General features: G+C 41.6%; 1 protein-coding gene across 1 annotated transcript; it reads left to right on the top strand.

The window, feature by feature from the left end:
* The first annotated feature begins 161 nt into the window (after window positions 1-161).
* taf5l (TATA-box binding protein associated factor 5 like) lies at window positions 162-16,547 on the top strand. The gene is made up of 14 exons (XM_022254513.2): window positions 162-362; window positions 2,714-2,838; window positions 3,823-3,901; window positions 4,864-4,942; window positions 5,510-5,639; window positions 6,266-6,384; window positions 6,813-7,029; window positions 8,413-8,589; window positions 10,151-10,451; window positions 11,771-11,884; window positions 12,578-12,632; window positions 12,735-12,857; window positions 13,854-13,911; window positions 14,961-16,547. The coding sequence occupies exons 1-14, from the start codon at window positions 285-287 to the stop codon at window positions 15,085-15,087; spliced, it is 1,782 nt and encodes a 593-aa protein (XP_022110205.2). The 5' UTR covers window positions 162-284; the 3' UTR covers window positions 15,088-16,547.
* The last annotated feature ends 19 nt before the right edge of the window (window positions 16,548-16,566 follow it).

Genomic DNA, 16,566 nt, shown 5'->3' with positions numbered 1-16,566 from the left:
ATCACATTGCACAACCCGGCGCAAATGTCAACCTCGTATGCAAAGTATGAAACTTACATCCGGATACGACTCCCGAGTAAAAATCGCGCAAAGATCACTGCGAGGCTACGCAGGACGACGTCTGAACAAACCCAGACGTCTTTTCGTATTAAGTCATGATTTATTAAACAAGAAACCCTGCTCAATATCCAAGTTACTGAGCACATGCTTTCCGATAGAGCTGCCGCTGTAGTTTTGAACTTGAAGATTGGTTCCGGTGCACTTTTGTAATCGGTTAATCCAACATGTCCAATTTGAAGCGAATTAATAGTGAGCAGGTCCACTCGGCTGTTTTAAGTTACCTCAAGCGTCGGCAGTTTATTGTAAGTCATTTGCACCATTTACTGAATGATTGATCCATGATTGGCTGGGTCTCAGCCTTCGTGAGTGTTAATGCATGGAGCATGGAGGTAGAATCACATGGTGGTACGGTGCCCCTGGTGGATTTGGTTTGAATTTCTGAGGGCGCTGTTACACACGTGTGGACATACAACTGGACAAGTATTGGAAATCTTTAGCGCAATCTTTGAAAGTGCGCAAATTTTAAACTTTCCACAACCACAGACATGATAGATAGGTCTATTGCCATAAAAAATGTGCACAGCAATAAAAATTATGTTGATAGATGAACCACAGGCAACAGCCATATGACATATGTCAACTACACATTTTGCATGATTTTTCGAGCCTGTTTCACACGTGACATGTGTGCTGCATGTACTTGTATGGTGGGGCCTGGCCCGATCAAATGCTAACTGTCATGACTCCCTTATAAAAATCGCGCAGTTTGAGGGACAAAAATTGTGCGCATTCAAAGATTGCACTCAACGTTATCTACGTAGATCTAAATTATTCGCAACCTAAAAATTGCTCATGGAAAATTGTGCAAGTTGCACAAATTTAAATTTGCGCACTTTCAAAGATTGTGCTGAACAGAAATAATTGTCGTGATTGTTTCCTGCTTTGATGCATAGCCATGTCAGCCTGAACACAGGTTTATAAGTCACTTCAGTATTGCCCATGCCACTTAACCCACACAATATTTCACATGGTACCCTAATTTCACTAACAATTCCCATTGGTTTTGCTTTTTGAAATTTGTTTTGACTTGTCAAACTTTTTAGGTATTGTATTATATTGATTTCAACCTCAGCCTAGTTGCCAATAAATTTGACATACTTACTTCCTACAATTAGGACTGAAAAACAGAAAGTACCTAGATGCATGAAGACGAGGCTAATTCTATGAACAAATGCACTGAAATACTTCTGAAATTTTTTTATCATTCACGTCAGTTTCCAGTTGTCAAAATTCAGAATGTACTTTATAGGCAGTGTCCGTGTATATTTAGAGAGTGGCAAATTTATACTAAACTATATTTTGCCCGGGTGCATGTGCAGTAGCTGGGGGGCTTTTTGGACATAGAAATTCTTACCCTGATAAATCTTAGTCTGGTTCTACGGCACCATAATTGTCGCAACTTGGGATTCACAAAATAGGGAATAAGACCATTTTATAATTTTAGACGTTTTTCCCTCGAAAAAAAAACACCTCCAGTGCCACGAATCAGAAAAAAATGTAAAAACCTGTAAATATGTGTTGAAGTCAATTTTAAATTAAAAGAAAAGATTTTTAATTTATCGTACAAAAAAAAGCCAAAATGCTGGGACTCGATCCCACATTGTGTGGCCCGATGAAAAACGTGCCATCCACTGCACCGCGGATGTACGCAACATGTTATCAGAATTTAATAAGCTTTACACATGTGGTCTCACTCATGTACATGTATACGTGTCAAAAAGGACACTGTGTACCAATTCCAGCAACATAAAAATTTGCCTGCGCTGGCTAAATATACACTGTGTACTTTCTGTTTTCACTGGAGTCATTGCTGGCATTCAGAATGAGTGAAAAGAAAATGAATTATCCCAAAATTTACTGTTGGATTTGATATTAAACAATAAAAGGGGTAGGAGAAAGTGCTGATGCTGCACTCTTGTAATTAACAACATGGGGAGCTGCATGCCGCAACCATGAGACCATGCACTCACTCATTTAGTCTGGTGACTTTCATGATTATATGCTATTGGTACAGCAGCGGCTGCATAAAAAGTGTACGATGACCCTAAGACCACTCATGACAAAGTATAAACTGACAAGAATAAAAGATGATATAAGCGGTTACCTGTAGATCCTTTTTTCCTTGTAATGTGAAACATACATGGAAGTATTTTTTGTTTGGCCTCTGAGTGCTTTGGGCTTTTTAAAAAATCATTGTTCAAGCCCTCAAATCTACAAAGTAGGGAACCCCTGTCTGGGAAACTTGTGTCTGTGGAACTTCCTGAACTTACCCCAGAGCCAGATTGTGCTGCAAACCAACATCATGTTCTTCATACTTTAACTTTCAAGAGACAACAAGCCTCATGAAGAGTAGAACTGTGTGAAATCCTCCCAAATGTCTCATGGACTTCGTAGGATCTGGGAGGGTTGCAATCAAAATCTCCTAATTTGAACCCCTTGTTAGCAGTATTTTAGTCATGATTATACATTTCTATCAGGTCAAAGAAGGTAGATGTGACTCCGCTGCAAATTCTTCAAGAATTCTGCTCAGAAGTTGCCCAAGGTGTTCTGAACAATGTTACATGTATATGTACCTTCCGGTCTGTTCTAACAGGATGCTAACAGCGACACATACAGCAAGAAGCACCTGCGTCTGACGGAGTCAGTCTCCCTGATGGCGACAGAGGCAGCAGTCAGACGGGAGACAGGCGTCCTGAATGTGGTCTCCTGCACAACGTGGTGAGTGTCACCACAAGTCAGTAATCACATGGTCAGATCACGGCAAATTCACCGTGGTTTGGATTATATAAGGCATACTGTCAGGTACACGTAGGAGAAGGATACCCAGATGATATCACCCTTCTTACTATTGAAATTCAGAATCACAGGATCAAACCAAATCAAATCAGGCTAACCTGACTCTCACCCTTTATGGTATGGCCAACATATCTTTCTAAATTTCCCTGCACAAAAACAGTTACAGCATGCCGACTATTGCCTTTATTACCAACTGTTAGATCCATTAACAGTGGTCTTAATCCTTCAACCATTGAGTGAAATCGATACATATCAGATTTAAAGCATCAAGTTGGACTGGTAAATGCCCATCTTTCTGGGAAAAGATGGATCATTCAAAATATGGAAGGGCTGCGTAGCACCGTGATTAGAATATCGACGAGAATAAAATATAAAATCAGTGGTCTGAAATATGTGATTGCCGAGCTTTCGGTAACTGAGTACCTTCTTCCGGGCAAGCAGATTCAGTTCTCAGTAGGCTGATCTGATTGTGATAGTGTAGAGAGTTGTGTGCAGAAATATGTGTAGACACCTAATGGTAGTGTATCTTTTGGCGTACTTCACGAACTTATGCTGGAGAGCTGTTGGACTTGCAGGTCCACAAATTTAGCACTCATCAAAGTTTTAGAACTTGCAAAAAACTCTCAAACATTTGGACTGTCTTTATTACACATTGTCTGGATAAGACTTGAAGCTTTGCATGGTGGAGATACACGTAGACTAAAGAGGGGGCTTGTGGAAAGATCTCGTTTGGAAGAGGTACATGTATGGTACTGATAAGAACCCTTGAGTGTGAGTGTGAACTCAACGTTTTAGGACAACCAGAGCACATTGGTTGAAACTCAACAGTTCCTATCAGAACCATACTTCGTCCAACATGGTGCTACCGCAAGCCCCCTCTACACATTGTCTGTTCATTCTCTGCAGTGACTCTGATCCGGAGAGCTATGAGCAGCAGTATTCAAGGCTCAAGACATTCATTGAGCAGACACGAGAGCCTTTCAAGGTAATTTATGCGATGATTTGGCTGAAATGCTACTCCAGAGAACAGGATCAGCAATTAGAGAGTCTGGGTTTATTCTTGAGTATTGGTGAAGTGGATGAGTGAAGCTTTGTGAAAGCAATACTGTAGAAATGTAACTTCCTTTGAAACAAACATAAGCTATTGCTGAAGCCAATGTCTGATGAGGATTTCAGTAGCACAAGTTCCCCAAGTTTCAATTTCTGTGGTACTTTTCTTGCGTCGACATTTTCTTCAGTTGATGCTAAAGTCAAACAAACTGTAAACTGTTCATGCCCAGCAAGATGCATAAAAGTGTGTTCTTTTCATTATCTTTCAAGCAAAATGGTCTTGAAATGTACTAATCTGCTGAATACAGTGCAGCTGCAAATTTGATTGAATCAGTCAGTGCAAACTCCCATCATTGTCAAAGCAACTGGGAAAATAAGTCCTTCATTAGTAACTACATGTAGTCTCAACATGTTGATTTCAGAGTATGAAAGTTCCAGTCGATAGATGAATGTTGAGTTAGGTCCATCTACAGACCCTATCCACCAATATGATTAAGATCAAGTAATTGATTGCCCTTGATCCAAATCAGATATAATTCCATCCCAATTAAATCAGCGCCGCTGTCTGCTGTCTTTTAATTGTACCTAATAATGCTTCAAATGTCTGTCAAAGTGGCTTCATCTCGAAGAGGCCCATGGAAGTTGTTGTTGTTACCATGGCATTGTGAATGAAATAGCAATAGACAGCTGATAATTTGCCATGCGTGTACGTGTATGCATGATCAAATTTGCAGTGCGTAACTATGTTTCATTTGTATGTAAGCGGATGCAGTGAAATCTGGGAATACATACATGTACATGTATTGATGTTTGACAGTGAGAATTTACAAAGTTCGCTGCATAGCATGGCCAAATTTTGAATACAAACTTGATTCCTTCTCCCGTCGATTCTTACAGGATGACCTCCAGGTTCTTCTGTACCCTCTCTTTGTTCACCTGTTTCTAGACATGATAACCAATGGGCACAAGTCAGCAGGTGAGAATGTCTTCTGTTAAGCCTCTCCCCTTACATAATGCCGGCGTCGTATTCACAGCAGCCAAATTCAAGAAGTGTTGCATGATTGTTAATATTGGCCAACTACAGCGTGTTCCACAAATCTGATTCCAATAACTGAGTCAGATTTGTAGAAAAGCTGCAGCCAGCAGTGGTACAAATTGTTTGTGCAACTTTTTTTTTTTTAAAAAGATGAGTGGGTTTTGTGTCCAACTATTGTCTCGGGACAATTTCGTATTCAACTTTTTTGTCCAAAGAGGAGTTATCATTTTAAAAATATTTCGCATTGCTCCAGAGTCAACAAACCCTGGTAGGATTCAGTGAAAATGCATTTCACTGCATTGGGAACTGAGGATATGAAGTTTTTTGCATCACACATGATAATTTGGTGATGATAGGCGTCACTGTGACAGAAATTGAGCTCATAAAATTATCTGCTCACCATTCGTGTGCGTAAATCCATTCTATCCGATATGTCTGGCTAAGCTGCACCATTACTCATCCCACAAGTAGACTATGACTTTGTCACATGGCATCTGGTTCTGACAGCACACAGCTTGTACAGCAAACACCACGAGTCCTTCTTGGATGTCAGTAATCAGCGAGAGTTGGTACAGAGCTTGACCGGCGTTGTGAACAGCATGGACCTTCTCATGAATGATCATCTCACAGCATTCAGGTACGTGTACATGTACGCCGGCGGGCATACAGCAAGCTCATGCAGAAAGTATAGTTAACCGTTACTTGGCTAATTTCACCTGTTGTTTCTTCCACTCTGCCCTGTAGAGCTAAACATCAGTGGCTTTCAGTGATTTTAAAATGTCATGAAGTTGTTTACTTGAGTCACAAAACATTTTTTAAACTTATACCCTGTGAGACTTTCACAGACACTTGAATAATTCCATTCGCTTTCTCCTGCCTTTCTTACAAAACCAGTCAAATTTAGTTAATAGACAACAGCAGGTGACCTGTAGACCAACATAGCTTGTCAGAGCACGGCTGTATCAAGTTATATTAACAGTCATAGCTACATGTAGTCAGTTCTACTTAAAAGAGTCATTTGATCGATTTTGACTGAGAGGACTTGACTGAGGAACTCGTTTAGAATGGCTGTTTGCACAGGAGGGTTTTTTAATGTTAATTCTAAAACAGTTTTAAGACGTCATGCAAATATGATTGGAAACAGAAAACATTGAAAGTGGCCAGCAAAATAATAGGCTGTAGATGAAATAAGCATTGAACGTCTCAAGGGGACCTTGAGGTACAGATTTTAAGCATGAGGTGTTGATATTTTTCATCTCACAGAGACAGCAAGTATGTGGTTCCCATGCGCCAGGAGGCGGTGCAGTTCCTCCTTCGGTATCTGCAGAGTCAGGATAACTCCATGCTGCTCAAAGTCTTCAACCTCCACATCCAAATTGACGGTAAGCTTGTCTCTAGAGTTAGTGGACCTGCCCGCTGTCTCTCTGAGCTTGGGTAGGCTGTTGGAGCAGTTTTGTGACACTCTGGATCAACACGCAAGGTTTGAACCTGGTGAAGGTACTTTGAATAAGCCACATTCACGTTGAAGCACTTAGTTAAGCAGGATTTTTTTCCTTGAAATCTTTCTTACGTAGGGTTAAGCATGCCTAACACCAAGGCATGTTTGGTGGGGAACCTCCCTCCATCCTCCAAAATTGACCGTGGGAAGCTCAGGGTATATTACTTGTACTCTAAACCCCCCACATGAAGCAAAAATTGCTTTGTGAACCCTTGCTTAATCCCACAAAATCCTCCAAAACCCATTGTGGGAGTGTACAGATTGAATGCCAAAGTACATGTACTTCAGTTTGTCAATCGTTTTTCCCTCCAGTGCGGGGACTGACAAATGCCTCACACAGTGTGCACACTGATAATGGATCCACACCTGCCAGTGCACCTGTTACTCCAGCCAGCAGTCAGCCAGCATTCTCCGATGGAGATGAGGCAGCGAATCTGACAGCCTTGAAAGTCAACATGGAGAAAGTCAGCAAGGGTCCCCCGACGCTGCCGTCAGTGCTGATGTACACGTTCACCAATACATACCAAGGGTAAGGGTACAATGCGCTTTAACCATGTTAACCCTCCTTTGGTTTTACAGCACAGATGTGCACAAATGCCCACAGTCACTGGTGAGCATGTAGTTTCTATATGGAACTCAAACATGCACAGGTTCAGTGTGTACACAGTAGATTGCCAGCACAAAATGACCCAGGGTCTTTTGTGCAGTCCTCTTCACTGCATTGGGTTTACTGCACAATGATGCACATGAAACAGTGAAGCACAGTTGTTGGGCAGCACAAAAGTGCAATGTGATATTCCTGTGAGGGACAGTTGGTGCAGTGCACAACACAACACAGCTGTGCTTCTTTGAGGTGTTCACCAAGTGACCCAAAGAGTGACTTCAGCATAGGAGGGATAAGGTTAGACTTATGGGGATAAAAAAACTGTTATGTTGTCAGGAATGCTGTTTTGGGTAAAGATCGCAGGCTGTAATTTCCATGGGTCATCTTGTCGTTATGAGCAGGTGAATAGGGCACAGGGACGAGCTTGTATTGTCTTTATTTTAAGTTATGTAATGACATGGGGACAAATAAAGTAAATGGTCAAACAAAAGCATGAGGCTTCTGCAACCCAAGTTAAGTCTCTGGCCCTTATACTTTGAAATAGTGAAGGTTAATTCCATGCAAAAGTGGTAACATGTTGTTCTGTTACTTAGGTCATTGTTGTCTGGAATTTACATAAAATAGTTTATCAAAATATGAAAGCGTAGACAATAGATTGAACGGGTAACTTTTATATCCACTGTCAGGTTGTGAAAGACTTCTTTTTGTTTCCATAGTTTAGATAATAAGAAGGTCAGTGTTGGGATGACAAATTTCCCATTTCTGCCTAGCATTGCCCTGTGGTATTGCAAAATCTAATTCAGAATTCTTGCTAATTGCATAGGCGAGGATATGCTGTTGGTTATTTTATTGGCAGGCTTTGCTTAACCCCTTGACGACGGGAATTTCTTCCCAAAAGCCTCGCTTGGCCATGAAGGCCACCTGCCAAACTGCAAATTCTCGGTTTGTGGCCCTGCGTGTTCTGTACGCTTTGAATGACACAGTGAAAAGGCTGATTGTTCGGTGGCATGCGGCTCTACTCACGCTTCCACTTTCCCATTGCCTCTTTTCAAAGTGGGGACTATTGTGTAGCTGGTGATTATGATGCAAATTCAGTCTTTTCATTTCTGGGCTACACACAAAGACCAATTACCATATATACAAGAGCCAGGGTCTGCCTTTTTTCACCGTGTTCGCTCGAGTGTGGGCCGAGAATAATAGCTGAAAAGCGGGCTGAGGATCTCAATTTTCACCGCGTGTCTAGCCGCCTCCCGGCGTGAAGGGGTTAATTTCAATGCTTCTTTGTATCCCTCATTTGCCCCCCTCCAGACTCAGCTGTGCCAGTGTCTCTTCCGATCATTCCCTGCTCTGTGGCGGCTTTGAGGATTCTTCCATCCATCTCTGGAGTCTGAATTCCAAGAAGCTGCAAGCGGCCCCTCACAGCGTGGATGTTAGTCGCATTCGTGTCGCTGGTGATTGCGTAGAAGGGCAGTTGTATGGAGACAGGTATATGTATAATTGCCCCCCTTTCCCTTTTATGTTATTAATCACTTTGTGCCTGATGACAGGCAGGGATTTCTTGTGTCGTAACGCAGAGGATGTTTGAAATGATCTGACCCATGCTGTACACAGTGCTGAATGGAATATGTACCCACTGTCATGCTATGAGTTACTCTCATAGAGTTTGAACCTATGCATAGACTCAAGATAGTCCGTGGAAGTTGAATTTTTGTGTTGCCTCTAGTGGCTGTTGGCCACAGGTTGGTGCTGTAGCAAATCCTGCTCGGCAAAACTGTCGAGGAATTGCAAAAAAGCGATCAGCGGTGAAATATATTGCACAAATTTTGAGCAAATGACCACCATAGGACAACTTAAATCCAGCTTTGTTTTTAAGGACTGTGGTCATTGGATCGTGTTTTAAAAAGCGGGCATTTTCAGCTAAAAAATAATATCCCACCCTGAACAAGTTCCTTATAGAAGAAGACCATTGGCCTTTTTGGGGGGGGGGCTATCACAGATTAAGTTTTTTGGGGGGGGTGGGAGGAGGTGTGGATGGCTTATCCATAACTCTGGTTGGAAGTTGGGGGGGTCTTAGGATTATATAAAAAGGAACCAATTGTCGTCATTGTTTTACCATATAAAGGAATCATTTGGCCAAATTCATTTTGCCTCCCATGCCCCATTTACTGGTAGCTCTGTTTTCAATCTCTGTATTGCCACTTTAAAACCAAAGTTTATGGTAGTAGAACAGTTTACGTGTAGGTCAGTGCAAATTTCCAGCAGAGTCATAGTTACGGCTTCTCCAGCATCAAAAGTGGTCATAACCTCGGTGGTTTTTCCGTAAGAACTTTGTTTCCCTGTCTCGTGTTTGTTTATTCGGCATATGACGAGCAGACAGCAAGCCACACATTGGTTTTACATTATTTCAGAAAACGTAGCTGCAAACTTTTAAGTGTGTGCCAAAAATCATGTCCCAGCTTATACATGTAGATGTGTAGTCATCAGTTGTCAAAGACAGAGTGCAGAAAATGTAAAAAGTATCATTGTTGCTGAGTAGTTTGGAGGAATAAGTTTTTTCATAAATTATGTTTCAGTATAAAATTCATGTAATGAATCCTCATATAAATTGAAACTGTGCTTACTGTAGAGGAACAGGTTTGTGAACCATAAACTTACATCGTACAGTGTATGCAACCAATTTTCAGGCCAAGAGTCTCATCACATCACTAAAACTCATCAGGTTGAGGAATTGGTTATGGAGAGATGTGTTTTCTGAATTGCCATGTTTGATGCTAATCATGTCATTTAGGCAGCAAAATGTCCAAAAAAGTAGTTTTTGTGCACAAACCAAAGCAACTTTTCGCTCATGATCTTGGAAATTTACATTAGTATAAAAACTAAAAAGGCAGCCAAACACCTTTTCAAAAAGAAAATGGAGCAAAGGTTAACTGAAACACAAAGGTGCATTTTCAAGAGGTAATGGGTAAATATGGCATTGTACAGACCCTTGAAACTGTCTGCTTTTCAAAGTCAATCTCACAACAAGAACGTAAATGTTTTTTTTCAGTGTTGGCAGTGAAAACAAAGTTTTGAGAGCTCACTCAGGACCGGTGTATGGCACCTGCCTCCTCTCTGACAACAGAGTCCTGCTATCCTGCTCTGAGGACACTACCATCCGGGCATGGAGCTTGGATACGTACACCAACATGGCCATCTACCGGGGCCACAACTACCCTGTGTGGGGCATTGAGAGCAGCCCCATGGGGCTGTATTTTGCCACGGCTTCCAAGGACAACACGGCGAGACTGTGGACCATGGAGAGGACCTTCCCCCTGAGGGTGTTTGTGGGCCACCTGATGGATGTTGATGTGAGTACTTTTCGTTGTGACACTCCGCACCTATCTTAGCAAAAGTTACTGTACGCTCAGAGGGGTACGCCAATAATGGTGAAGAATTGTCATGGTTTTTGTTGTGACCATTCACAAGGCAGTTATATTTGACCAATAACTGAGGTCCTTTCTTGATAGTATGGCAATCTCATTCTGAGATTGATCAAACAAAGCAAAAGTATAATTTTGTCATAAAAGTCATTCAAATGTTGAACTATGGCTATTCTTGGAGCAATAGTTAATGTAAAAACTGAAGCCCTAGCCACAGAATACCTGCTGATGACAATTGGCCTCATCCTGTATGTCCATTTCAGAAATTAACATTGTCTTTGGCTCCTTATAATGTATTCAGTACATGCAATAGATTACTGCAGAGAAGAACCAAGAATTTCACTGTGAATCTGGTAATGTCTGTTACTGCACCACCTTATTGAACAGTATTTGTGCATGGTTCACAACAGGCCCAATTTTATAGCACTACTGAACAGTTTGAAAGCTACATGTATGCTCACTCCATAGTGCTGTAACCCTATGAGCCTCAGCTGGACCAAGAGAGGGAGCAATTTTTCTCACAATGGAGGCTTCTTTGGTTGGAATTGTACTTTGCTGGTTCACAAGTGACTATGAAATGCACATGGCATGGTTGCATTGCTACCATCAAAATGAACACTCCCTATTTGACTGGTTCCCGTTCTGTACGTAGTCTACGTAGGTGAAACACTGAGTATTGTTGTTTGAAACCAAAGCAGGCATTGTGTCTTAACAAGGTCTTAAGAATCTGTCAGAGGCGATGCCATGTTCGACTGTCATGCACACAAACGGTTGTATGTCAGCATCGTCTCTGTAGAAAAAGCAATTGCGAATGTACAGAGCTAAACCAAAGACAGGCCAAGAAGCCAGCTAGTTTCCAGTCCCTATATATGGACAGGGACAAGTCCAACTCCCAATCAACATGACTCTTTTCAACCGATAATGGGTTGCTTCTGCCCAAGGTGGATAGCATGGAAGGGATGTGCTAACAGCTGTGCTCACCTAGAGATTTTTTTGATGCATCACTGAGTTATGTGACTTTTTCTGCCAGTAGTATTTACTGAACTGCTAAACAGTCTCTGTGAATGCATGGAGGCCCTGAGTACAAAAAGGGCTGTTCAGCAGAGCCATGAAATTGGGCCCTGTGTTTTGAAATTCTTTCTACTGTGTTACATTTAGTTTAACACTGCAAACAGGGTTTCGCAGTGCTCTTGTCTTATTAGGGTTTAGAATTGCTAAATTTAAGTTTTCACCTGTGTCATCTGCAGTGTGTTAAGTTCCACCCAAACTGCAAATACCTGGCCACAGGGTCCAGTGATAAAACCATCCGACTATGGAACATTCATGACGGCAAGACAGTCCGACTCTTCAATGGACACAGAGTGAGTATGAATCTTTCATTCAAAATAATATCCGATATCCAAGAGGCACATTTGAGGGATATGTGCACAGAATCCAAATTCCACTGTCTACTTTCAATCATACATGTACGTGTAGTACTGAGTTTGAACAGTACAAGAAATAAACAGGATTAATCTTTATGTTTGACATGATCCCCCATAGTTCTACTATTGCTGTCCATTTGTCAGGCACAAAAGCCTGCTGAGCATTGTTTTCTGCTTACCAGTTTCATGAATTGAGGCCCAAGACCTCTGCAACAATGGCATGGAATTGTCTCTCCACAGCCCGTGTTAACACAGTCGGGATGTTGCATGGAGTCCTTGAATGCCCTCTACACTTCCTGTACAAGGCCCACCATTGGTTTTAATCAACCATGAACTCGGTCTTCTTGGATTTAGTTAAACTGAATAGTAAACCAATACCTTTGTCATCTAGCTGTGTCAGGTTTTTTAGCAAGGTTAAAATGAGAGTGCCGTTGGATGAAAAATGAAATGTAGATGAACATCTAAAGTGTGGATTTTCCACCTTTTTTTGAGTTGAAACACTTTAGTCTGGTGTCACAAATAATACTGATATCAGTGAGTTAAGACGAGCCATTCAGATTTAGTTTCATACTGTTCTCATGTTTTCGGTGTCCTGTGAAAGTAATTTGGTTTTGTCATTTGCTTTCCAAGGGAACAGTTCTAGCTTTGGCAGTTTCACCCGACGGGCGCTACGTAGCTTCTGCAGGTAGGTTTATTTATCTATGCGAATGCCGTTTCATCTTTGTTTAATGCAGATGCCAGACCTGCAAGGGTTTCTCAACTGATTCTCACTCTCACAATCTTGCAGGTGAGGATAGGCGAGTAAAACTCTGGGATATCGGCTCAGGAAGTCTGGTCAAGGAATTACGGGGCCACACTGACTGTGTCTACAGTCTCAGCTTCAGTCCTGACAGCTCAGCGCTTGCATCAGGTAATCTCAAATGACCAGAAGTATTTAGTCAATCAATTTAATGAGGTGGTGACATTAGCTATCTTTAGGGAATCGATGGTCGCAATGAACATGTGGCAATGTCAAAATTAAACCGTGGCCACAAAGTAGTAATGAACAGATGGCTGAAATCGACAGCTGGCTACAATAGGATGTGTCCGTTGGAGCCATATGAACATAATTGCAAGGAAGCAATAAGTTACTCTGAAACCACTGTTTGTAATTGATCACGTTAATTAACTAGGTGGCAGAAGTTGCTTGGTTAATCCATCAATGTTAAAACTATGATTTGTGACTCCAGTGGGTGGTTCCACTTATAAAGGATAGTTGAAAAGCCACAACCGGCAAGTAACCAAGGACATGGTAATTTTTTTGGAATGTAAGCCACAGCTTATACATGTACGTTGATTCTCATGCTGAAAATGTCTCTGCGGCTTATTTGCCGGGCGGCTTATATGACAAACTTTGAAGAATGAAATCAGTCACAAAAGCCAGGGCCAGGCCATGTGTACCACTTGCTGGTGGCGCAGTCATGTTTTCGTTGGTTGCCATTTACATTTGATAACTTGAACTTCGGAGAATAAAATAAATTGAGTTGTCCAGATTTCGAGTTATTAACAGACTTCCCTGAGACATGGAGTTGCTAACCACATACATGAAATGTGTAGGTAATTTTAAACTTCAGTTACTCTACTATGGTATGGAGGAAGGAACTGTTTGTGTTCAGGTGGTTATCGGAAAGAGTCAGCGAATGGACTGTCCGTGAACGGGTCTGCGATAGCAGCCAGTCTAGCCTGAAAACGAATTGTTTTCATGATCACGGTGGTGTGTGCAGTGCATGTGCTGAGTGCAGCAGGCATGCAACACCAGCGGTTCCAATGTGATTGACCAAATAGAGAAAAAAGCACTGGGTTTAATGAAATGTTATTCTTCTTTGTTGCCAATTCTAATTTCCCGACTTTCTTCATTTTGCTCCAGGTGGAATTGACAACAGTCTAAGATTTTGGGATGTGAGACAGAACTACTCATCATCTCAGTAAGTGATTGTTTTCGACCCTTTCCACCCAACCAAGGGGACACTTTTGTTACAAAATTGTAGAGGGTGACTCTTTTATTCTGACGACTCATGGAGATGAACCCTCTTTCTGAAAATATTTGAGACAACCTAATGTCTGACGTTCTAGTGTACCACTGTATCTAGTTGTGGGATTTTGGGTTTGTTTTTGTTTTTCACAATGTGGATTTCTGATTCTAGAATAGTCTGTGTGAAGTTTATTCCGGGCCAAGTATTGTAGAAATATTTGTGTTTTGACACTCTCAAATCATTGATTGATTGGTGTATTGTTACCCTCCTATTTTATGCATTGCATCTGTTTCCACTTGAAAGTTAGTACCTTGTTGTCACACTGCAATGTTTTGTTTACCACTTTGATTCACTCCCAAAGGTTGAATATGTTATAGGCACAGTTAGTATCTGTTGGTCTAGGAACTAGACATTGCTAACATGTAGATGCCAGTGGCTTTTTTCAGTGACCTTGCTAAGGCAACTGGACAAGCATGATAAAGCTTTGTGTGTAAATGCAGTGAATGTATCGAAATCAAACAGCTGTTGGATATTTTTACGAGTTGCACATCTTTGTGGGCAAAGATCGTATAGCGCCGAAGGCGCAAGATGGATAACTCTGCCCAAAAGGTGTAGTTACCATGGGCGCCATCTGAGCAAGCAATACGGTAATGCTTAGGCGCAGGTTCACCAGGTGCACGTGCCTGCCACGTGCGCAGGCGTATCGCTTGCTCAAATGGCGCCCATGCGATTACAATGTTTTACGTGTATTCACGATGAAGTTCGCCATCTTGTGCTGTTACATGGCGCTATACGATCTTTGGTTGTGGGCCTGTTTGGCAATGATTTCACACTCAATCCCAAGATGTACATTTATTGCAGTTCTGTAATAAACATTCTTCAAGATACCCATGCTCAGGGGATCTACAAGTTTATCAGGTATTTTTCCCAAATGGTACACAAGATACTATTCAATTTTTTGTCGCTTTTGCTTTCTTAACCCTGCCTTGTTACCGATGCAGGTCTGAGAGCGGTTCTTCGTCTGAGCTCTTAGGTTCCTTCTCCATCAAGTCCACCTGCATTCACCATGTTCAGTTCTCCAAGTGCAACCTCCTCACTCTCGCAGGCGCTTCCACTAGCTCATCATGAGGTCGAAGGTCATGACCAGGCAAATCAACTCTTCTTGCTAACTGTGACCCAATCTAACAAAATGAGTCTTAAGTCACCAGAGCCACATGCGCGTATTCCACCCTTCATGATGTCCAATTTATGATGCCAGTCTGTGTGATGCATTAACGCAAAGCACACAGTTTGCTTGTCCGAAAGAAAACTAACAAATGCTGAAAAAGTGGCCTCAAGACTCATTTTGTGTGATCAGGTGACAATTTGTTGTCACCTTTCTGCTTGGTTTGGATTTTGCCCCTCAAGAATTTTGTTATCCCATTTGGTATCATGGTGACATTACTGACACACTTGAAATCCAAACCGTCTGCACTTGACAAGACTAACCTCATTAACCTTTGTTCAGGACTTGTTGATGTTCATCATATTAATTGTGACATTGTTTTTGACAATTTTGGTTTTGTATTTTGGTTGTATTTACTTAAGTTCATTTAAGTTATCTATCATGGAAAATTTCATGGCACATTGTTGGTATTTCTTTTCATGTGTTCTTGCTTGTTATTAAGAATTTGAGATATCTAAAGTAGCAAAACCTATGTGACACGTGTAAACAATGTTACACAGCCCATGTCTTAATTAATGGGACATATTCATGAGTCGGCAATCTTGCCTTTAACCCCTTGATGCCGGGAATGTTTTTCTGAAAGCCGATTCCGAGAATTCCAGCCTGGCTTGGCCACAAAGGCCACCTGCCAAACCGCAAATTCTTGGTTTGGTGGCCCTGCGTGCTCTGCACGCTTTGATTTGCACAGTGAAAAGGCTCATTGTTCGGTGGCATTCTGCTCTACTCACGCTTCCACATTCCCATTGCCTCTTTTCAAAGTGGGGACTATTGTGAAGCTGGTGATTATGATGCAAATTTGGTCTTTTCATTTCTGGGCTATGCACAAAGGCCAATTACCATATATAAAAGAGCCAGGGTATGCCTTCTTTCACCGTGTTCGCTCGGAGCGTGGGCCGAGAATAATAGCTGAAAAGCAAGCTGAGAACCCCAATTTTCACAGCGTCCCTTTCCCCCTTTCTGTAGCAAAGGGGTTAAAGCAAGGAAATTTTCTGAAATCTTCATATATCTATGTGAGAACAAAGATGATGGAGTGTAGCCTAATTTAGATTACCGTCCTTGTGCTCAAGTGAAACATTTGAAATTGTGGATAAAATCATGCCACCTTTATTTTCCAAATGAAAAAGGTTTTGCAAAGTGAGGCCGTATGTGTGGTTCAGCGTGTTCAATTAACATTCGGATGCTGTAAGTGTGTATCATTTGACAGTCACCTGACTTTTGGCTCTGGCACAATTGAGCCGGTAAGCTAGTTACTCTGGGAAATATCTCACAATGCAATCCTATTTCAGAGTGAATAAAGGAGATTCGCAAGTACGATCCGAAATGGTTGCCTTATGAATAAAGCCTATTGGCCGTTGGCAAGTTACTTAGTAACCGTCAATTAT

This window comes from Acanthaster planci, linkage group LG16, assembly GCF_054643075.1.
Source record: "Acanthaster planci isolate LZ-2023a linkage group LG16, COTS_SCS, whole genome shotgun sequence".
In the NCBI taxonomy this organism is placed as follows: Eukaryota; Metazoa; Echinodermata; class Asteroidea; order Valvatida; family Acanthasteridae; genus Acanthaster; species Acanthaster planci.
The sequence above is the reverse complement of the archived record's forward strand: the minus strand, read 5'-3'. Positions and strand labels throughout refer to the sequence as shown.

Excerpts from the sequence above, each read along its gene's own strand:
- taf5l (XM_022254513.2), top strand. The coding sequence starts at position 285 with ATGTCCAATTTGAAGCGAATTAATAGTGAGCAGGTCCACTCGGCTGTT. Across the intron at positions 6,385-6,812 it reads CCTCCACATCCAAATTGACG|TGCGGGGACTGACAAATGCC; the intron begins GTAAGCTTGTCT and ends TTTTCCCTCCAG. Across the intron at positions 7,030-8,412 it reads TTCACCAATACATACCAAGG|ACTCAGCTGTGCCAGTGTCT; the intron begins GTAAGGGTACAA and ends GCCCCCCTCCAG.